Source organism: Eptatretus burgeri, chromosome 20 (assembly GCF_056783735.1).
Source record: "Eptatretus burgeri isolate ZD-2024b chromosome 20, Ebu_testis_v1, whole genome shotgun sequence".
NCBI lineage: Eukaryota > Metazoa > Chordata > Myxini > Myxiniformes > Myxinidae > Eptatretus > Eptatretus burgeri.
The window spans coordinates 248,042-271,804 of record NC_140980.1 but is presented as its reverse complement, the minus strand read 5'-3'; the positions used below and the strand labels follow the sequence as shown (position 1 = coordinate 271,804).

Below are 23,763 nucleotides of genomic sequence, written 5' to 3'. Positions count from 1 at the left end.
AGGTCAGCGACGTGGGAGGTGACGTCACGTGGTGGTGGTGGGGGAGGTGGGAGGATGCACGGGGTGGATAACACGGACACAGAAGGAAGCTCTGATTGGGGAAAACTGGAAATTTGGAAGGAGGGGTTGGGGTTTGGGGGTGGGTGTTGACGAGGGTAGAAAAGATCATGGTTTGGGATTGGGGACGAGCTAAGATGGTGGTGAACAGCTGTGTTGAATACCTGCAGGGAAGAACGAGATTGAAGAATATTGGGATGTACATTAAGAAAACTTTCAGGAAAAGGGGAAACATGAGGGTATCAAGGAAAAGCAAGTTTGGGAATATATTTGACATCCAAGGGAAGAGGTGGGCAGGCATCAAAATTCCAACAAATATATTCACAACAACAAAGTGGATCAATCAACAACATACAAAGTTCAGGCATTCATCAATTTTTGGAAATGAGAGCAAAAAAAATTTGTTTGTCTTCATTGAGGAAAACCCAGTGGATCTGGAGGTTCCAGGTCGGGATCACAACGCAGTGTTTGTTTCAGCATGGATATGACTTCCAAGGAAATGTCGTCTGCGGAGAGGGAACAAAAACCCAATGCGGAGGTCGGGATGAGGAGGAAAGACAAGGCAAATGCGACGAAGCTTATTACCTCCGCCACCGAAGGTGGACAGAGGTGATGTTTCTCAAAAAGTTGTGGACGGATTACGACGGAACTTAGTAGATGAGTTGGGGAGGTGACAAGAACAAGGAGATTCGATTATGGTTCAGGTCCGGATGCAGGTCTGGCCTATCAGTGGGATACAAAACGTGAAGTGTTCAGCCAGGTGGAGGTGTGCGCTCGACCGAGTGCCGTTCTCATGTGAACACGGTTTAGTTTAATACCGTTCGGCTGTTCGCGGGAATAAAGATCCCGGTGCTGAGGAGTATCGCGTCTGCGTGCCTCTGATGCTGCGGCACGTCGTCGATTGGGAGATAGCACATTGCAATGAGGTTTCCAGCGAATGAAAACGGCAAACCAGCTGAGATTTACAGGCAATCAACTGCACAGTGTGGTGACGTGTCTCATGAAAAAATTTGGGTGCCCGCCACTGCTTCGTGCATCATGTCGGAGCAGACCTGGGCATCAGTATTGAAAATATGGCAACCAAGCATTTATTCACGAGTGGTATTCAATGAAGCGTGCAACAACAGATGTCACAAAAGAATTCCCATTCGATTCAAAAAACAACAACTGGGATGTGAAGTCATCGTGAGATTTTAACAGCTTTGGACCCCGTCCATCGGCCTCCGTGTGACATCACATGACAAAGCCAATGGACTGAAATGGCTGTGTACCCTTGGCCTAATGATTCCTACGGTTTTGGCGTGAAGATGTAAACAAATCGATGGGACAAATGTCCACGTAGGAGGGCAATACCATGAAAAAAGAACTTCATACGGAATAAAAAGATCGAAAAAAAAAAAACCAACAACAAAAGCAACGAATGATCTGAGAAATGTCAATTGAAATGCGAACTGGATGAAACCGATGAGGGAGGGAGCAGTGTTACTGCAGAGCGCAGAGGATGAAAAGGCCGAAATGTGCATGAAGATGGATGAGGAATCATTATTACCATTGTCAAGCTCTTGTTGGAGATTAAGCTTCTGTCTCCCAAGCGTATCGATGTGCTCCTCCACAGTGTCAGCGGTGATGAGCCGGATCACCCTGACCGGCCTGCGGAGAGAAGATAAATTGTTTGAGTTCCATTTGTACGCATCATATAAATCATCAATGCTCCATGCACAAACTTCGTCCGCAGCTTGATGGAGCACTGCTCTCCCCTTGGGGCTGGCTCCCCTGCGCACACCTTTCTCAGCTTGAAGCGATGGAAACAAAGGCTTTCAACATCATTGGAATCTCTCGCGATGAAGCTGATATGAGTCCATGAGCCTTTCACTTTCACATCGCAGACAGGTCGATGGTCTCTCTATCTTCTCCCGCCTCCTTCCTGGTCTTGCACCCTCTACTCTTTCCCTATTTTGTCCCCATGAGGTTTCCACAGGGTGCACGTGGTCCACCATCAACCCCTTCTGGTTCACCCCTACTCATCCCACCTGTGGAAACAACTTCCACATTCTCTTTAATCTCGTTCTTCCCTCCAGATATTCAAGACAGCTGTTCACAACATTCTCAGATCGTCCCCAAACCAAACCCATGATCTTTTCTACCCTCACTAACTCTCTCCAAGCCCACGTCTTTCCAAATTACCAGTTTTTTTTCCTTCCTGAGAGTTTGCTTCTGCATCCATCTTGTCCACCCCCTCTATCCTTCCCTCGTCCTCATTCTTCGTCACATCCCTCATCTTCGAAATCTCTCTCGATGTTGTCCCTCAACCTGACCCCTGTGTATTCCCCCCACTCCTTCTGCTGTTCGCTTTGTTCTGTTGCTCCCTAATCCGTTCTATAATCTGGCTCCTCCACGAGCCTCGACTCTCGATAAAAAAAAATATTTTTAAAAGTTTCTCATCTGGTGCACTGGTCTCCGTCCGCAGCTTGATGGAGCACTGCTCTCCCCTTGGGGCTGGCTTCCCACCATCAGAAAAATGACAAGTTGTTTTCATTACTTCGCAAATGGAACAATTCAGGATCATGAGGTCCACGCAGATATGAGTTCAGAAGTCACGTTTCAAAAGATGTTTCATTTAACTGTGTCGTACACCTTCCCACTGCTGGCTCGACATTGTAATACAGCAGTTACCCCGTGCACGCGAAGTGAAAGGAGTGGGATAATGTATTTACTCTGTCTGCTTGCCTGGCAGTCAAACAAATTCGAAAAATCATTCCAAACAGGAAACTTACTGTTTTTTAAAGACGTCATAAAGGACACAAACAACAGGCACGAATAATTAATGTAACATGTTCGATCAGGTGATGTACATGGTTTTCCAAAAAGACCTGGACAACTTTGGTTGTTGATATGTTGAGTACCACAAGTGATACGACGACACCCTTTGGTTTATATGATTCAGAAACTCATAACGTTTTTCTGTATTTTCAGGTCTTTTTTTGTTTTTCAGGTGGTTGTCAAAGAGGGAGCAGTGTTACTGCAGAGTGACGTCAAAGAAAATGACGACTCCACAGGAGAAAGCTCAGTGCGTCGAATGGTTCGTCGAGACGAGATCCGACAGCCAAGGAACCACATCGAAAGAAACAAAGAAAGAATGCGAAACTGGAATTTAAAAAAATTTAAAAGCCATTACCAGTTGACAAGCAGACATTCTGACATGCAGAAACCAATAGAGAATGTGGGTGCACTTGTTGCTTCTAACCGAGTCTGGCCCAGCCTGTGGACCCTGGCAGCGGCCTGCTCATCGTTGTGGGGATTGAGGTCTGGGTCATGGATGATCACAGCGCTCGCTGCTGTGAGATTCAGTCCGAGGCCTCCGGCACGGGTCGACAGCAGGAAGGCAAATATATCAGGGTCTTCCACGAATTGATCCAATAGTTCTTGCCTGAAACACAAAAGAGGAACTTATAGATGCTTGTACAAGGTGCACAGACAGAAACTAGAACGGCACTGGGTAGAGCGCGTACCTCCGTCAGGCTGAACAGTTCACGTTTTGTATCCCACTGATAGGCCGGAGGTGGATCCGGACCTGAACCAAAATCGAATCGGCTCGTTCTCGTCACCTGACCAACTCATCCACAAAGTTTTGACATAACTCGTCCACAACCTTTTGAGATATCGGCCAATACATAGTTTTTGGCGCCATCACTCAATGGTGAAGGATCTGGATCTTCACTAAAATCGAACCAATTGATCCTTGTCATGCACCCAACCTGTCCAACAAATTTCGCCCGAATCCGTCCACAACCTTTTGAGATATCACACAAGATGGATGAACAGGGGTGAAAGCATCCTTCGTCCGGACTTCGGTGCAGAGCTAATTAAGCTAATTGGAAGCAGTGCATTTCACAAGGTTACCAGAATGACATCCATCTTCCACTATTCCTCTATTTTTGAGATAGTGATATATATATAGTTTTCCTGATGTACAAGACAGTCGGAGTAGAGTTGCATGCTCCAAGATGCAGCGCTCTTTTTGGCCAAACTGCAAATCAGACAGCAGATGAGATGGCTGACAGCCTGGATGTGCAGCCTTTGAGCACAGCCAAGCTCCTTTGTGGGCTACACTCTTACCTGTTATCCCCTCTCCCCCCCCCCATTCTGCATTATCATTACCTTTCAGCAACGGGTGTGCTGCCATCGAAGCGTAAGAAGCGGAGATGTAGATTCGAGAGCAAACATTCAAGAATATCCAGCATTGAAGTGAACTGAGAGAAAAGTGCCACCCTGTCTCCCTGCACAGAGCAAGATGCAAAAACAATGAGCCGCCATCCTTTTAACCAAGGCAACAGTCTCGAACACTCAGGGCTTGAAACGGGAGTACGTCAGGCAGAGGTGCACGACATTCATTTCCAGGCAGAATAACGTACGCCACGAAAAGAGAAGGCAAGTCTCCCTGTTTGGCGGTGAAAGACAACATGAAAATCATTCCAGAGAGGAAACTCACTGTTTTCAGGGACATCCTAAAGGACACAAACAACAGGGACGAATAACTCATGCAACTTGTTCAATAAATCAGGTGGTGTAATCGATGGCGGTTAACTTCCGGAGAAAATAATTTTTTTCCCCTCCAGCCTTTAAAACCTTTAATTTTATTTAAATTGGATGATATACTTGAACACTGTAAAACACAAATCGACTTCCTGTCACTTCTAAAAACCTCCAGCTCAGCAATACTTAGTTAAAAATATGACGTCATCTTGACCAATCAAATTTTCCGCCGGCAATCTCAAACGTTGGGGAAGACTTCGAGATTCAGGACAAAACCACGAGACGGCATACCTGGTGAAAAAAACAAGCTCAAATGAGCTAAGATTCTCGTCCTCTGAATGATGACGTTATAAAAACGAATATGACGTCATTGTGATGTATCAGGTTTGCGATAAATTATCTGTGCTGATGCCCGGCTTGATTCCCGCAAACAAAATTCAAACAGCTTGCCTAGTTTCGGAGATAATGGGATCGGCGATTTCCATTTGCGGTGATATTGTGACGTCAACTTTTTCTCTCGTAAGAATTTCCAAAATCGGAGATGGTTACTGTCTGCGCGTGGGCTTTGTGCATATACATGGCAAGTTTCACGAAGATCCGATGAAAACTCAGGGTTGTGAAACAAAAAATAGGAATGACGTCATAAAAATTGATATGACGTCATAGTGATGTATCATATGTGCGGTAACTTATCCTTACTTACTTAGGGATCCTCCAAGAGTCTTAACGGTGATTAGTGTAATCGTCTTAACGGTGATTAGTGTAATAGTCTTAACGGTGATTAGTGTAATAGTCTTAACGGTGATTAGTGTAATAGTCTTAACGGTGATTAGTGTAATAGTCTTAACGGTGATTAGTGTAATAGTCTTAACGGTGATTAGTGTAATAGTCTTAACGGAAATTAGTGTAATAGTCTTAACGGTGATTAGTGTAATAGTCTTAACGGTGATTAGTGTAATAGTCTTAACGGTGATTAGTGTAATAGTCTTAACGGTGATTAGTGTAATAGTCTTAACGGTGATTAGTGCAATAGTCTTAACGGTGATTAGTGTAATAGTCTTAACGGTGATTGGTGTAATAGTCTTAACGGTGATTAGTGTAATTGTCTTAACGGTGATTCGTGTAATAGTCTTTTCGGCGATTGGTGTAATAGTCTTAACGGTGATTAGTGTAATAGTCTTAACGGTGATTGGTGTAATAGTCTTAACGGTGATTAGTGTAATAGTCTTAACGGTGATTAGTGTAACAGTCTTAACGGTGATTAGTGTAATAGTCTTAACGGTGATTAGTGTAATCGTCTTAACGGTGATTAGTGTAACAGTCTTAACGGTGATTAGTGTAACAGTCTTAACGGTGATTAGTGTAATAGTCTTAACGGTGATTAGTGTAATTGTCTTAACGGTGATTAGTGTAATCGTCTTAACGGTGATTCGTGTAATAGTCTTTTCGGCGATTGGTGTAATAGTCTTAACGGTGATTAGTGTAATAGTCTTAACGGTGATTGGTGTAATAGTCTTAACGGTGATTAGTGTAACAGTCTTAACGGTGATTAGTGTAACAGTCTTAACGGTGATTAGTGTAACAGTCTTAACGGTGATTAGTGTAACAGTCTTAACGGTGATTAGTGTAACAGTCTTAACGGTGATTAGTGTAACAGTCTTAACGGTGATTAGTGTAACAGTCTTAACGGTGATTAGTGTAATAGTCTTAACGGTGATTAGTGTAACAGTCTTTTCGGCGATTGGTGTAATAGTCTTAACGGTGATTAGTGTAATAGTCTTAACAGTGATTAGTGTAATAGTCTTAACGGTGATTAGTGTAACAGTCTTAACGGTGATTAGTGTAACAGTCTTAACGGTGATTAGTGTAACAGTCTTAACGGTGATTAGTGTAACAGTCTTAACGGTGATTAGTGTAACAGTCTTAACGGTGATTAGTGTAACAGTCTTAACGGTGATTGGTGTAATAGTCTTAACGGTGATTAGTGTAACAATCTTAACGGTGATTAGTGTAACAGTCTTAACGGTGATTAGTGTAACAATCTTAACGGTGATTAGTGTAACAGTCTTAACGGTGATTGGTGTAATAGTCTTAACGGTGATTAGTGTAACAGTCTTAACGGTGATTAGTGTAACAGTCTTAACGGTGATTAGTGTAACAGTCTTAACGGTGATTAGTGTAACAGTCTTAACGGTGATTAGTGTAACAGTCTTAACGGTGATTAGTGTAACAATCTTAACGGTGATTAGTGTAACAGTCTTAACGGTGATTAGTGTAACAGTCTTAACGGTGATTGGTGTAATAGTCTTAACGGTGATTAGTGTAACAATCTTAATGGTGATTAGTGTAACAGTCTTAACGGTGATTAGTGTAATAGTCTTAATAGGTGATTAGTGTAACAGTCTTAACGGTGATTAGTATCATAGTCTTAACGGTGATTAGTGTAACAGTCTTAACGGTGATTAGTGTAACAGTCTTAACGGTGATTAGTGTAATAGTCAACGGTGATTAGTGTGGTGCAGTGCAATGCAAGTTAACAAGACTAATTCATGAACGTTTAAAATCCCACAGCAACTTCAGAACAAGGTCACGAAGAACCTTGCCATGCAGGACAGGTAGGCAAGAGTGGAGGAACTGCAATTTTCCAGAATCGAGAAGCTGGGTTGGAGGTAGAGACAGCTTGGCCAGCGCAGGGCGCTGCTCGCACAATGAGTGGATTTCGAAATCACTCCTCACCGAAAGATCCTCTTCCACCTCCACCTTTGAGTTGCCCCGGTATTCTGGTTCCTAAGTGTGGGGGTGGGTGGGAGGAAGATGCAGGAAAATTGGAACTTTGAAGGTTTGCCAGGACCACATGAAGTTTACGCTCAGGATGAGAAGCGAGCCAATGGACTTCGACCAGATACAACAGTACTACATCAAGCTCCTCCATGAACCTTTGATCACTAAAAACATAAATTAAATAAATAATCAACAAGGTCAATCACAATGTTTCAATGGCTGAGAGTAGAACAGACTGCTTTGATGGACGACACCGTCCAGTGTACCCCATGATCCATTCCAAAACCAACCCTCTTACTTTCACGTGTTAACTCCCCCCTCCTAGCTCCTCGGGGTAATTGAAGAAGAGAATAGTGCACACGGTCCAAATGGCTTTTGTGAAATATTATATCAATAACTTCATTTATAACATTTAAACGCCACGTGCATGTCGGAGAAAAGAGGCAGAAGAAGACCCCGTACCTTTTTCAGGCGGAGCGCAACTTTGGAGAGCAGAAGTCCCTCGTAGTGGAACCGATGCAGCAGCGAGTGGTTTGCCATCTTACGCAACTGCATGAGCGTGTTTCTTAACTTCCTCTTCTCTCCTGGAAACACAACGATGCACATCAATGTGCGGTGAAAAAATGTCCTCATTGCAACAAGGATGAAGTCTCCCCATCACAGATAAGTTCGTTTAACGACGTCACGAGGCCGAACATCCGAATGGTTTGGGATCCACTTCTTCGCTGTGCGGACGCAGCTCTCTCTTCGTCCTTTCAAAAGCTCAGTGATACCGGTCGGATTGAGCTAAGTGACAACCACCAGCCCTCACCCCACACTCTCCAAGCCATTAATGGCCTGTCACAAATGCTCCTGACTCGCCATTCTCTGCACCTTCCACCCTCGCCCCACTCCCTCATTCTGTGGTCTCCAACATCGGGGGGAATTCAAATTACCTTTTCAAATCTACTTAAACTCACACAGCACGGTCCGGACTAGTCTCTGTCTCCCTCCCTGACTACTCACTCCTTCCTTCGCTTTTGATAGACCTGGTTCACATCATGGTGGTGTTGCTGTCTTTGTTAACATAAAAACTCCCCCATAGCCCCTACCTAACCTCATGGAGGAGTTATGACTTTGTGTGACTCTCTCTCTCTCTCTGGAATAGACTCCTCCCACCCCTCCCAGCACACACCCACCCCCACCCCCACCCACCCAACAACCTGTCTTCAAGTCCCTTTCCTGAAACATGGATTGTCTGCTGTTCAACCACCCCAGTTCACTCTTCTCATCTGTGGAGACTTCAACTGCCACCATGCCTGTTCACTGGAGCCAAGAGTCAGTCTTCAAACTACACTCCAAGGTATTAAAAGAAAAGTTGTTGTTGTTTATATTTTGAACAGCTGCCCTTACTCAGCCTGTCTCCTCTTTTTTTTAACTCACATCTCTTGTAAAACAGTCTTATGCACCAAGTGAAGTGGCATTCTTGGTTCGATTTGGTAAAACTTCCCCCTCCAGCCTGTTCTGCTGCTTCTCTCGGCTCTTCCGGTCAAGCAGTGTCAAAGTTTTCCTCTCCTTGCCAGTCTGTGGATGGCCAGCAAGGTGCCAATATATCTTGGTCTTGTCTGAAAACAGCTGTCTCCCTCATGGACCGTTTAAATACCTCATCGGCTCATGAAACCAACAGTTCCTGGAATTCCTGCCTCAACAGAATGCTTTGTCCCCATTCACCAGTTTATGACGTCACGCCTACATTTTCCTGATTCAACATTCCGACGATCACACACCGAGTCTGGAATCAAAGTTTAATTTCTCAACTGGATTGTAAGATTAGGAAACATTTCATTACACAACCTTTGCTGGCAAAAAATTTGTTTCAAGAAAATGTAACCTTTCAAAGCGATGACTTCGACATTGGGCAATTTTGTCACTTTTTCCCCCTTTTTGTCCCCCGTCACTCCAACAAGGTCGGAAACAGGAGATATTTAAATGAACTCCGTCCGATCGACCGTCCGACCCACCAGCTGACCCACCGACCGACCAGCCGACCACCCAACCGACTGTCTGACCCACCGACTGACCAGCTGACCACCCAACCGACTGTCCGACCCACCAGTTGACCCACCGACTGACCAGTCGACCACCCAACCGACCGAACAGCTGACCCACTGACCGACCCACCAGCTGACTCACCGACCAACCAGCGGACCACCCAACCAACCGACAGTCCGACCATTTGTCCATGAACTTTTGTGTACTCAATATTTCAAAAACAGTTGAACATTTCGCTTTCATCTTGCAGATATCTATTCCTGATGGAATTATCAATCACGGCAGTGATTGGCTGAATTCCGTTGCCACGGCAACCATCTCAGGGTAACTTGGTGTGTGCACGCAATATTTCAAAAACCGTTCAAAATTTCTCTTTCATGTCACACAGATCTATTCCTCATCCCACCCAAAAGGTGGGGGACCTGGAGTATCAGCTGATTGAGGTTATTTACCCACCGACCGACCAACCAATCGACGATGTTCGGTGGCAGTTTTCTCCAGGTTTAAGAGTTCCAGTCACCGCCATATATGTTGTGAGCTGGACCATGCGTTTACGTCTGCCTGTTCCTATTTTATCCCCAGGTCAGGTCAGGTATGGGAGGATGTGCCAGAACAGCGCGTCGCTGCGTCCACTTTCCGCCGGTACTCCAGGGGCCTCTGTCTGGCCTTCCCCCAGGCAGATGCCTGGCCCATCCCCATCTCCTTGAGATGCTGGTCAACCTGCTGCAACCAAGAGGCACGTGGTCGGCCCACTGGCCTCCTCCACTCACGAGACTCTCGCTGAGAGAATCTGGTGAGCAGGATCAGCGTCAGGAAAACGAGCCACATGTCCATACAGCCGCAGCTGACGCTCACGGACCATGCAGGTAACAAATCTCATCCGAGTCTCTCTCAGCAACCGCTCGTTGGACACAAAATCTGACCAGCGATAGTCAAGGATTCTCTGAAGAGACCTGGTACCAAAGGAATTAAGTCTCCTTCTCAGATCCTTGGTCAGAGTCCAAGTCTCGCATCCATAGAGCAAGACTGGAAGCACCAAGGACCTGAAGACTCGGACTTTCGTCCTCCCGCACAGATACCGGCAGCGCCACACCCCATGATCCAGTGAATCCATGACTCCCCAGGCCCGACCCAGACGTCTAGTGACCTCTGACTCACAGCCGGCAGAGACATGAATATCACTGCCAAGGTAGGTGAATCTCTCCACGACCTCAACATCCTGACCACAAACAGGCACAGACAGGACAGCAGCATCCAAGATGTCATCGAAAGCCTGGATCTTAGTTTTGACCAAAGAAACCCGTAATCCCAGCGGATCCGACTCCTCATTCAGCACCTCGAGGGCCCCCAAGAGGATGTCTAAAGTCTCCGCAAAGATGACTGCATCATCTGCGAAATCAAGGTCCGAGATCTTGACATTCCCAAACGATGCACCGCAGCTTGATCTCTCCGACATCCTCCCTAGAATCCAGTCCATAAAAGTGCTGAAAAGTGTGGGGGCCAGTACACACCCCTGACGAACTCCAGTAACAAATGGAAATAAGTCAGAGATGGTACCACCACACTTCACAGCACTCTCAGTACCAGAGTGGAGTTCAGACATCAGATCGATCAGTTTTGGTGGCACTCCACGAAAACCAAGAATCCTCCAGAGGACATCCCGATTCACTGAATCGAACGCTTTACAGAGATCAACATCGGCTGCAAGCAGCCCCTGTCGAAACTCTCTTCTGCGTTCAGTGAGGACACGAAGATCAAGGATACGGTCAATCGTTGACTACTTTGGTGTAAAGCCTGACTGCTCTGGATGCTGGTGCTCAAGCAGTTGGTGGCGAACCCTATCAAGAATTATCCGAGCAAAGACCTTGCCCGGCACTGAGAGCAGCGTCACCCCTCTGTAGTTGTTGCAGTCTTGGCGATCACCCTTCCCTTTCCAGAGAGGGACAACGAGGCCCCTCTTCCAGTCAGTTGGGATGATGCCTGTGTTCCAGGCAGAACACAAAACCGCATGCAACGACACGAGTGCAGCATTCCCACCAGCCTTGAGAAGTTCAGCATGCATGCCACAGATCCCTGGAGCTTTACCCCGTTTAAACCGGTTCACCGCAGCCCGTGTTTCCACAAGCGAAGGTGGACCACAGTTGATTGGAGGGGAAGCAACAGGGATTGTAACACCCTTGACGTCCAACTCGACAGTTGGGGGATCAGCCTGGTACTAACGCTCAAAGTAACCGGCCCAGCGGGCCTTCACTTCAGACTCCTCTGTCAAGAGCCTACCACTCTCTGCTCTAACTGCAGTGCTCCGAGGGATGGGCTTGGATGAACTCAATGCGCGAATTCCCCTGTAAGCGGGACGAGAATCACCTGTCCACAGGTGATGCTCTACCCCCTCACGGATTCCTCGCACATCGGCCTCCTTGTCCACCTTCAGTGCACGTTCAGTTTTACGCCTCAGCTCCCTGAACAGCTCAGGTTTGCCATCCAGCCTGGCCCTGCGACTCTGGTCAATGGTATCCAGTGTCCCTTGAGAGACAAAATTCTTCTTTGCCCTACGATGAGTTCCAAGACATCCACCGGCAACATCAAGGATGGTGGTCTTGAAGGCACTTCACAAGTCTTCAGGACCCCCCAAAGCACACAGACCCCCAAAATCTCCACTCAGCCTGTTCGTAAACTCCTCAGCTACTCTCTCATCCTTGAGTTTGCCAACATCCAGCCGAGGCTGGGATGGTACCATTCTGCAGGATGTAAGGTGCAGCTTTTGAGTTGCTACAACAAGCCGGTGGTCAGTATTGAGGAACTGAGCACTCCGGTAGACCCTGCAGTTCTGGATCATCCTCCAACGACCGACAACGAGGACATGGTCAATCTCCTTTGTCACACCGCCAGCGTTGGAATACCAAGTCCAGCGATGAGCTTGTGGGCGCTGTTCTGGTTCATAGTTTGTCAGGTCAGGCTATTCTGGTTCATAGTTCATGACCCATGGGGACCAACACATGTCTCATAACGATCCCGATCAGTTCCAGTCGATGCATTGAAATCCCCCAAGACTAGAAGTGTATCTCGTCTGGGGCAATGATCAACCAGACTCGAGCGTGGCGTAGAATGTGTCCTTCACGGTGAGGTCACTCGCCCCAGTCGGAGCATAAACAGAGACCAGGGAAATGACACCGAAGGAGTGACGAATCCTTAATCTCATAATACGCTCGTTGACCGGTGTTACCTCAATTATCATTTGGGTCAGCTTATTGGACACAGCTACAGCAACTCCTTGAGTATGGTAACCATCAGAGCGACCAGACCAATAGTAGGTGTAACCACCCACCATTATCTCGCCGCAATCCGGTCTCCGAACCTCAGAGAGAGCTGCAATACCGATGTCCAAACGCTTGAGCTCAGATGATAACAGAGACAGGTGATCATCCTCTCTTGGGGATTGGACATTCCAGGCACCCACCTGAAGGAACCGCCTCTGGTTAACCCAAGGAGACCACCGTCTGGTGGACGACACCTCAGCACCACTCCGACACTCTCCCACAATCTGACCCAGGGATGTTACCGCGTGGTTTCCCTCCTTTCATCAAAGATTGGGGGTCCCGAAGACTTTGATCAAATCCCGTCATCCGGTGAGCTGCCCTGCGAAGGGAAGCTGCACAGGAGGTACTCCCACGGAGTGGGTTTTCAGATTTTTTTGCGTTTTTGTGTTTTGCGGAATGAAGGATTTTACGGTGGTTGGAGTGCAAATCCTGCCACCAACCTCCCAATAAAAAGTAACCCAACTGCAGGAGGACGTCCGCAGACACAGTTGGGCACGAGATATGGATGGCCGTTGGCTCACAAGGAGCTCCTCCGCCTTTTGACAGGTTTTGTTTTTAATCCTGCTGGGTGTCCATATCCAAACACCCTCCTCACCAAAAAACACCTGGTGGGGGAGACGGCTTAGTCGCCGACAACCCGACCATGGAACAGGTTAGTACAGGTTTACATGGTACCTGAAGCAGGTCACAGATCTAACCTGACCTGACAAACAAAAATTTTATCCCCGCTGTCTTTAAAACCGTTGCTCTGCGGACAATGTTTGCTCCACTTTGAGCCTTCACTTCTGGATAACGTTTAAAAAAAAACGACAAAAAATAAATAACACAACACCTGCTGCAGGCTTTTCTGTAAGCTTCTCCAAAAGGTGAATATATAGCTTCCTCTGACTGTTTGTCATGGCGCACAGCTGCACCTCTTCACATTTTTCAGGAAGCTGCTGCAGAACCTAGAAACGACAATAAAACACAAAAGAACGATCAACAAACCAAGATCGAGCAGGGCTTCCTTTCACCTGCATCCCTCAACCGGTATGAAAGTTCTTCGCATCTCACTCATGCAAATCATTTCTCACTCCTTACCGCCAAATGCACCCGATGAAAACAGAATTACCTCGGTCTTGAGACGACGCAAGATGAAGGGCTGGACAAGTCGACGTACTCTGTCCAGTTGAGCCGTTTCCCAGTTGGCTTCCCATCTCTACACACGTGGATACATTCATCAACTTTTTGTAAACCTCCTTCAGTTTGTTCCCTTTTCCTCCCACCAGTGCAATCGTCCCCTAACATTCATCCAACCTTGCTCATCCTTCCTTTGCCTCAAGACAGCAGGCCAAAACAGTTTCGTGTCATCTTCGATCCCACTTGTGATTTCCTCCATTAACGTAGTGCATACGTGAGAATCTCAATGCCAGGAGAGCATTGGGATTCCCATGTACGTACTATTTGTGAATGTCTTCACAGCTGTGGAGGAACTCGGGCAGAGGTTGAAACGGCAAAGGGCTCATTGCTTACTTCAGGTAGCTTTTCATGGTTGCTTTATGCAACTTCTTTGGGCGATAAGGGAATGGGAGGACTCAATATATATTTCCAACAAACGATAATACCTCATGAACACGAGACAACGCCTGGTGTTGGCTTCATGGTTAAGGCTTCACGGTTAAGGTGGCTGGCTTTAGATCTTAAGGTCTTGAGTTTGAGCCTCTGTCATTTCGTTGAAACAACACCACGTGGGTTAACTCAGGTTGCCCTTCTTCCGAGGTCAGAAAAATTAGGAACCCCCGTTTAACGTCCATCTGAGGGACAGCATACATCGATGAATTACCCAGCCTGTGAAACACCAGGATGATAGTTTATATCTGGGTCACGATTTGAACCCAGGCCACACTGAAGTTTATATATATATATATATATATATATATATATATATATATATATATATATATATATATATATATATATATATATATATATATATATATATATATATATATATATATATATATATATACTAGTTGAAGTACCCGGGAATAACCAGGAAATTTGCCCTATTTTCCTCACGCTAGTTAGACTGAGGCATTAGTTGTATGGAGAAAATTGGGAAGGCTTCTTTTATTCCTCAGATTTATGGAAGGAAGACTTGATGATGCCGTAATCCTCAGAGAGGTCATAGTTGAAGGCGGCCTTGAGCCACTCAATGTTTCTCGCAGCAGTGGCAACTGTCGATGTCCTGCCAAAACCCGGACCTAGAAAGCTGGAACGTGAGTTTTGTGCTTCTCTCGCCCATCGGTGTGACGCTCTATTTGCAGTTCGGCGACGCTCTCTCTCTCTCTCTCTCTCTCTCTCTCTCTCTCTCTCTCTCTCTCTCTCTCTCTCTCTCTCTCTCTCTCTCTCTCTCTCTCTCTCTCTCTCTCTCTCTCTCTCTCTCTCTCTCTCTCTCTCTCTCTCTCTCTCTCTCTCTCTCTCTCTCTCTCTCTCTCTCTCTCTCTCTCTCTCTCTCTGTCTCTCTGCAGCTGACTCCGCTTGCCTGGCTCTTTCATGAGCAGATATATCAGCAGTTCGCTGTTGCCGTGCGCGTGCAGTTCGAGAATTCAAATAACAGGAGGAGAATGTTTATGTTTAAAAAGTCAACGAATACGAACATTTTGTATTTCAAAAAACCCTAGCGTTTTTAACCATGAAGCCTTTTGTTATGATTAATACGCCGGCGCACTATTCGAAAGCCATTTTTTTTTCTAATGGAAATTTTATTTATATATATATATACTAGTAAGGGCCCGTAGGGGTGGGCCCGTAGGTGCGTGCCCGTAGGTGAGTGCCCGTAGGTGAGTGCCCGTAGGTGAGTGCCCATAGGTGAGTGCCAGTATGTGCAGCCCTCTCTCGCCCCCTCTCTCTCGCCCCCCTCTATCCCCCGTAGTCTCGTCCCCCACTCTCATCCCCCTTCTCTCGCCCCTCCCACTCTCATCCCCCCTCTCCCGTCCCCCTCTCTCTCCCCCCTCTATCCCCCCTAGTCTCGCCCTTCCTCTCTCCCCCTCCTCTCTCGCTCCCGCTCTCATCCACCCCTCTCCCGTCCCCCTCTCTCGCTGATAGTGGTCGACAGATAAATGGCCGTAACTTGGGAACTGCTCGTCCGATTAATATCAAACCTCGAAAAGCCACATCTGCGGGTCCCCAGCAATATTCCTGGCAAGTTTCAATCAGATAGGACCGTCAATCGTGCAAAATAAATAAAAAATAACAAATAAATAAATAATAATTGTGACGTCATTCGTGACGTCATATCACGGTGTATTGTCATTGGTCGACAGATAAATGGCCGTAACTTGCGAACTGCTTGTCCGATTGATATCAAACATCGAAAAGACACATCTGCGGGGCCCCGGCAATATTCCTGGCAAGTTTCAATCAGATCAGACCGGCGGTCGTCGAGAAACGGCGGTCGTCGAGAAACGGCGGTCGCAGACAGACAGACACACACACACACACACACACACACACACACACACACACACACACACACACACACACACACACACACACACACACACACACACACACACACACACACACTGTTGGAATTATAGATAGATATATTTTTTTTAATATATTTTTTTCATTTTTATGGAGAGCCACTTAGCGCATCCTGGAGCTGAATGTTAGTTCTATATATGTGTAAAGTTTCATCAAGATCGGTTCACTGGTCTCGGAGCTTATTCGTCACAAAAAAACAGACAGACAGACATACACAGACAGGACTGCCATTTATATAATAAATATATATATATATATATATATATATATATATATATATATATATATATATATGTATATTGTTGCGGTCTTCGCGCCCGCCGGCGTGCTGACGGCCACGTAACTCGAATCGCGGCACGTCGCCCACCGGACGGACAATCCAGTCGTGACCCTCTCGGACTAACGCCGGGAACCAGTCACGGGTGGACCTTTCGGTCTCACCGCGATCGAGCCAATCAGCCCCCGCGTGGGATAGGGTTGCTCGCCAAATTCGAACTACCTAAGTACCCACGCGGAGGGTAGACCGGGCGATCGCACCTCGCCGCAGGTCGACTTCGGACACGGGCCACTTAAGCGACCCGTTCCGTACTATCAGAATAACCGAGCGGTGTTATCGTCGACCTCGACGGTTCGATTAATTATCGGGCGTACTCAGCCCACTACCAACCCTTTACGTGAAGCAAGATGGGGATTCAATGGAGGAAAAGACGAAGCGAAGCGGGAGAACAGTTCAACAATAAAGCACATTTATTCGCGACGAACGGAAAGCACACAAATACAATTCCACCAAATGCACACAAAAAGAAGAAAACACAATTCCATTTTACACAAAAAGCAAACATAAAAGTGAAAACACAGTGCAGAGCTAATACCGACTACCGAGCACACGGCAACACTTATACAATTCTACTTCACAGACGGCGCCGACAACACATACCCAAAACCAAGGAAAAGAAATCCCCCAAGAATGAGGTAGGCCTGGGGCCGAGACCGGGTCGGGCCTACCCGTCTGGTGATGAGACGCGGAGCGGCGATGGCCCCGCAACCCGCGGGCCTCGTGGACAGTGCCTGGCAGGGGGTGGGAACGGGGCCCCTTGGTCGCACTATCTCAGCGCGGGGGGAAACAGGAGGGGGTTGCTGATGCTCGGGGTATAGAGGATCTTTATTATGTGCGACGAGCGTCTCCACCTCGGCCAGGTCGCGCTGTCGGCCTCCCTCGGGTGCAGCTTCCTGCACGACGCGAGCACCCCCTCGTCTGGTGTCGCCGCCTTTCCACAGCTCCGTCCCCTCCGTTCCGACTCCAACACACACGACGAGCAGCTCCACCGCCCGCGAAGTCTTGACCCTCTGCTTCCGACTCTCCTCTTCTTGACTCTCCGACCCGTTCTGCTGACTCTCTCTCGTTCTCTCTTCTGACTGCGACTCTTTCTCGTTCCGACTCCTTCTTGTTCTCGTCCTGCTGACTCCTTCTTGCTGACTCTCGTTTGCGACTCTCCCTCTGCGACTCTCGTGACTGACGAACACCGTCCTTTTATCCCCCCCGTAACTTCGCCTTTGACCCCCTCCCTTTGACCTTTCACCTCGCTCCCCATTGGCCCGAGAAAAAGTGGGCGTGAAGGCTTTTTGATCCACAAATTTGCATATATCGATCGTTCTGGAGGCGGGGCCAAATCGCCCCTCGCTCACCGATTGGACGGCAAAAAGTGGGCGTGTGTCGTTTTTGATCCGTTTTTGAAGCAGAAAATCCGTGGTTTTGTACACGCTGTTCAACGTGCGCCCCACACGAGTCCAGCATCGGTGCCCATGAGTGGCGCGAGATGACGGTGATGCGATGGTGGCGAGTTGTGACGGTAAAGGTCGTGGCGGTTGTGGTGAAGCGGCGTTGTGGTTGGTGGTTGATGTTGTGATGACTGTTGAGACGCGGTTGGCGGTGGTAATCATGGCGGTTGGTCAAAAATAAAGATAGTAAAAGAAAAACGGCTATCCTGAAGAGTCGCAGCACGTATAAATGACATGTATTCCCACTAGACAACGGGTTTGGGCCTAACTACACATGCACTTACCGAGATACCTCACCTAAGGGACCTGAATGGTGGTTTGCGAATCTGGTAACCACAACACTACCCCCTTCCTTTTTACAGACTCGTCCCGAGTCGTCAAATTTTCGTGTGCCATCATGTGTAGTTTTCCCCTAGTACATTTTACCTACGGATCCCTGAGTGCGACATTCATGGTATTCGTGTCCCCAAAATAAATAACCTGAGGGCTGCGTAACTACCTAAACAAACTCACTCACACGGACGACTTAAATAAAATTGCCGGCGCTAAGACATACATGCCGGGGGCGCACTCATATTTACAGTACATCTTACCTTAACTTACAAATTTTACACTAAACCATGGCCCAGGATCACTGAACTCTGCAAAAGAAAGCAGTTAGCAGGGAGCCAGGCTGCCCGCATGCAGTCTCTGGCTCAAACAATGCAGGTGACAGGGAACGTGGCTGGCTGCTCACACGCAGTCCAAGGCCTTCCCTTTTGAACTGAACTCAGTGAACCACAACGGTGCTTGGGCTGCACAACGCAGTCTCCGTGCCAGCTCAAGTGGCACACTCAATGAGCACAACGAATGGATGCATGAACGGTTTGAACTGAATGCAGTGAACCACAACGGTGCATGGGCTGCACAACGCAGTCTCCGTGCCAGCTCAAGTGGCACACGCAATGAGCACAACGAATGGATGCATGGACACAAACACGGTGCACGGGCCGCCACTGCAGGCCCGTGTTGTAGCTGCCAACAGGGCAGTTCTTGCAGCTTGCAAACTGTTGCCTTGATCCTGGCGCACATGGAAATGAACAGGGGGGGCTAAGCAAAATTGAACGGGGCTGGTGAACATGGGCAGTGGGCATGGCATGGCAAAGGCAGCAGGCAAACACAGCCCGCAGATGAACTGGCCGGCACAGGCCTTGCAGAAAAAACAGCCAGCAGATGAAGTGGGCCGGCACAGGCCTTGCAGCACAGCAGCTGCAGACGATCCAGCCGGCACAGGCCTCGCAGCACAGCAGCTGCAGATGAAGTGGGCCGGCACAGGCCTTGCAGCAAAACAACAGCTGCCGATGAAGTTGGCCGGCCTCTGCCTTGAAGCAAAACACGGCCAGCCGATGAAGTTGGCCAGCCTTTGCCGTTCAGTGGAGGTTGGTGGAGGGAGTGCGGTGGTGCTGGCCACTTGGAAGGCGGGCTCGGACCTACCTACCTGTCTCCCTCCCAACCTATCGCCTTTGCCTGTCACTGTACATACCCACTCCCTTAATTTGTGAAACCCCAATTTAGCCCCAACTTATTTTTTTGTTGTTTTTATTTTTACTCCCCCACTATAAATCGTCCCCTAACCCCCTTTATCGTCCTTGTTCGGCTAACCTATCCTGTCACCTAGCCTACTCCCAACCCCTACGTTCCCTTCCCGGAGGGGAACAAGGGAGAGCTAACGTCCTGTGTCGAGGCCCAACGAAGCCTCAGAATGGCCTCCCCAGAGTTCGGCGATCTTAACACCAAGTGGGTCCAGCGGCCCACAACGACAGCGAGGGGATGGATGGTGCGGAGGGGTACATCTCCTAATCTATCCTAACCATTTAACTGTTAAACTACCCCGGGGCTTTCAACAAGCGCCTCTCGCTTAAACTATTGGTTCAAACAACCCAGATTCCCGTCGCCTGTGTTGGTGTCCTTACAATTTCGGGCCTCGCCCCCCAATTTTCTCTCCGTGCCCTCACACGGTCTCCTGGCTGGGACACGTGGCTCCCTTTGGCAGGCACGACCCTCTGCCGATTCTCCCGCTATGGCACCCCCGGGCACTACACTGCCTCCGAGCCTACCAGCTCCCTAACACCGGGGAGTGCCCCCATGGCACCTCCCCTGAAACGCACACGTGGCAGGCCGGCCTCCCGGGCCCCTTTCCGAGGGTCACCCGTGCCCACAACACTGCCCACGTGGCTAATGGCGCCCCGGGCCCCCGCACCAAGCAGGCGCACCCGTGCCCACTACTCTATCCCGGCCCCCCATGGGCCCTTGGCCTACCGCGGCCGACTAGCCTGGTGCCCGGGGTACCCACTCAGCGATACTCACCTTTCGCAGCCACGCTCCCAAGCCCGTCAACAGGGCTCCTGCACCCCTCCAAATGGGTCTCGAGCCTACTTTCCCACCAACAACAAAACGACCTCCATATTTCAATATGACTAACCCAGCTAACTCACTTTACACTGACCCCGGGGTCCCTTGGGCGGGAGTCACTCCTCCCCCCAATCACTCATCGCACCATGCATTCCCCATTCACTCCATACACACAGACCCGCTGGCCTCACTCACTCAACATGTACTCACCTCACAACTCTCCAACACACACACCGCTGAACTCTGCCATCCTCCTAACTACCTCCCCTAACTAACTCGTGCTCCCACGTCGTCCCTTAAACTAGTAGCACGTTCCTTTTAGCCTACGTAGCTAAGCTACGTCCCCTCTACACATCCACAAGTCTGTCACTGTCTCCAAAATAATCCCATTAATCCATTTCCCAACCTAAAGCTCACTAAATCCCTCTACCTAATCCATTCCACGGACTCCATGAGGACTTACCCCTGCCCCATGGAGTCGGTCTAACTAAGCTAACCCTTCCCCCTAACTAGTTTCCATCCTGTGCCCAGGGTAAGGGGGTCTTTCACCCCTTGCCCAGGAATCCTTTGCACCCGAAAGTGAGGCTTGGCTTTTTTTTTTTTTTTCCATGCGCAGCACCTGCGCGGCAACTCGCGCTCTTTGCACCTTGCAACTGCCCGTGACGTCATGCAGCTGCACGTGTTCCTCGTCCCTCCTTGGACGGGACCATCCGGCAGAGATACCCCTCCTGCCGGATTCCAACCCCACGTGCAGCCATGACGTCACCGTGCGCATAAAAAAAAAACACAAGCCACACGTCTCGAGGGGTTCCCCACGCGAACACATGTGCTTTGCCCGTTGGAGCCTAACACACACGATCGCGTGGAGAACCCGTCCGGTCCAAATCCATTTACCTGCCTAACTTTGTCCGTCCGCGGGATCGGCAAATCCACCGCGTGCGTTTCCGGACCGGGACTTCACTCTCGCAAGCGAGCACGTGGTGGTCTCGTGCGTTGCACAGCACGAACCGCGTGCTCACTGCTGGGCGAACCCGGCACGGTCCTCGAAACAACTACAGCCACTACTCGGCTTTCTCTCCTCTGTCGCCGTCTCCGTCGCCATTCCACCCACGCATACCTGCGTGTTACGACGCACACAGTCCACTCCATCACATTCACACGGGGAGACGCGGCTGCGTGCTCCCGCATGCCAACCGACATCTCCCTCTCATACCGCTCTCTCACACACACGGTCTCCCTGGCACACAGCGACCTTGCACACGGCCGTTCACTCACGCGTGCCTCACTACTCACACAAACCATACTACTCACACGTGGTGCTCCATTCACTCGCGCGGGGGCACTCACCCGCGGTGCCTCACCCACACACGCGAGGGCACTCAACCGCTGTGCCTCATCCACACACCGTGCCTCATCCACACACGGTTCCTCACCCACACACGCGGGGGCACTAACCCGCGGTGCCTCATCCACACTGGCCGTTTCACTCACACACACGGCCTCTTCCACACACGGTGCCTCATCCACACACGGCGTGCTGGGAAGCACGTACTCCGGCACCATCGCCACCACACCAATCACACACGGGGTCGCTTCCACACACGGGGACGCACTCACACCTTGCACCACACACACAGGGACAACCATACTGGGGATTCGTGTCCCCACAAGGGTCTCCGGGGCCTCTATACCCCCAAGCTCTCCGTGCACCCGTCCACAGCACCCGTCCCCTCAACCTCGCAAAACACGACCGAACTCACCTGGTCGTGACTCGCCTCAAGGGGGCATACTCCCTCCCCTCGTTCCTGGAGGAGGCCATCCCGCTGCTCGCACCGGGTCCCTACACGCTCCGCGAGCTCACCCCCATTGTCCTCCACTACCTCCGTGTGTGCGTGCGCGTCACTTACCCCGTCTTCATCGTGTAGTCTTCCCTCTATCGTTCCCATCTCCCGTGTCTCTGCCAACTCTTCACCCTTTACCTCCCTTGTCTCAACTATTATTTCTGTTGTCGTCACCTCGTGTCTCGTCTCACACGTTTTGGTCTCCCCATTTAATTTTTCCCTTTCGGTCATCGTCACGACCCTCGCCCAACACGTTCCACGAATTATTTTTTCACCCGCCTCCACCGCGGGCCTGTCAGCCGTTGCACCCCCACCCAGCTCGTTTGCTCCCACACGTGGAGTCGCCATTTTTATCTCCCCGGTCACGGCCTTCATGCCCGCCTGCAGGCATCGGCCCATGTTCTGCGTCTCACCCCGCAGCTTTTTCATTTCTTCCTTCATTTGCTGTGTATTCGCATCCATCGTCGTTTTCACTTCATTCATTTGCTTGTTCATGTCTTTCATTTCGTTTTTCATTTCATTTGTATTTGTATCCATCGTCGTTTTCACTTCATTCATTTGCTTGTTCATGTCTTTCATTTCGTTTTTCATTTCATTTGTATTTGTATCCATCGTCGTTTTCACTTCATTCATTTGTTTGTTCATTGCCGCCAGCATGGCGCATAGCTGGGCCATGTTGGATGCACTCAGCTGAGCCGTTTCGGCAAGGGTTGGGGAAGGGTCTTGGTGGAGAGGGGGGGGGGAGGTGTCATACACCGCGGCCGCTGCCGCACCCACCTCGGGCCCTGGGTTCAGTTGGGCGAGTCCGTCCGTGTTCCTGCACAATCAACATTTCCTGCTCGGGGATTCCATCCTGGACCATGGACTCTACATTATTACACATATACATTTCTAATACCCCCGGCTCCCGCTCGCCTTGAGACGCCATCTTGCTTCTCGTGAAGGGTTAATTTAACTCGCTCGTAATTTGGAGGGAATCGGGGGTCGCTTCTCTCACCCCTGGACCGATTCCCGTGAATTTAATTGGAGACAGGAGAGCCCGTTTTCCTGTTCTCCGATACCAGTGCCGCGAGGAGGGCGATGAATTTGTATCGCACGACCTGACACCAGTGTTGCGGATTTCGCGCCCGCCGGCGTGCGACGGCCACGTAACTCGAATCGCGGCACGTCGCCCACCGGACGGACAATCCAGTCGTGACCCTCTCGGACTAACGCCGGGAACCAGTCACGGGTGGACCTTTCGGTCTCACCGCGATCGAGCCAATCAGCCCCCGCGTGGGATAGGGTTGCTCGCCAAATTCGAACTACCTAAGTACCCACGCGGAGGGTAGACCGGGCGATCGCACCTCGCCGCAGGTCGACTTCGGACACGGGCCACTTAAGCGACCCGTTCCGTACTATCAGAATAACCGAGCGGTGTTATCGTCGACCTCGACGGTTCGATTAATTATCGGGCGTACTCAGCCCACTACCAACCCTTTACGTGAAGCAAGATGGGGATTCAA

The 23,763-nt window shown here is 49.3% G+C and overlaps 1 protein-coding gene across 1 annotated transcript; it reads right to left on the bottom strand.

Moving 5' to 3' along the window:
• Positions 1-299: 299 nt before the first annotated feature.
• On the bottom strand, positions 300-14,599 carry LOC147008223 (SWI/SNF-related matrix-associated actin-dependent regulator of chromatin subfamily A containing DEAD/H box 1B-like). Its single transcript, XM_085865316.1, has 9 exons — positions 14,016-14,599; positions 13,831-13,917; positions 13,552-13,666; positions 7,834-7,955; positions 7,189-7,377; positions 4,216-4,334; positions 3,302-3,484; positions 1,607-1,707; positions 300-563 (listed from the first exon to the last, which is right to left on the bottom strand). Exons 1-9 carry the CDS (start codon positions 14,022-14,024, stop codon positions 469-471), a joined length of 1,020 nt encoding a protein of 339 aa, XP_085721442.1. The 5' UTR covers positions 14,025-14,599; the 3' UTR covers positions 300-468.
• Between the last annotated feature and the right edge of the window lie 9,164 nt (positions 14,600-23,763).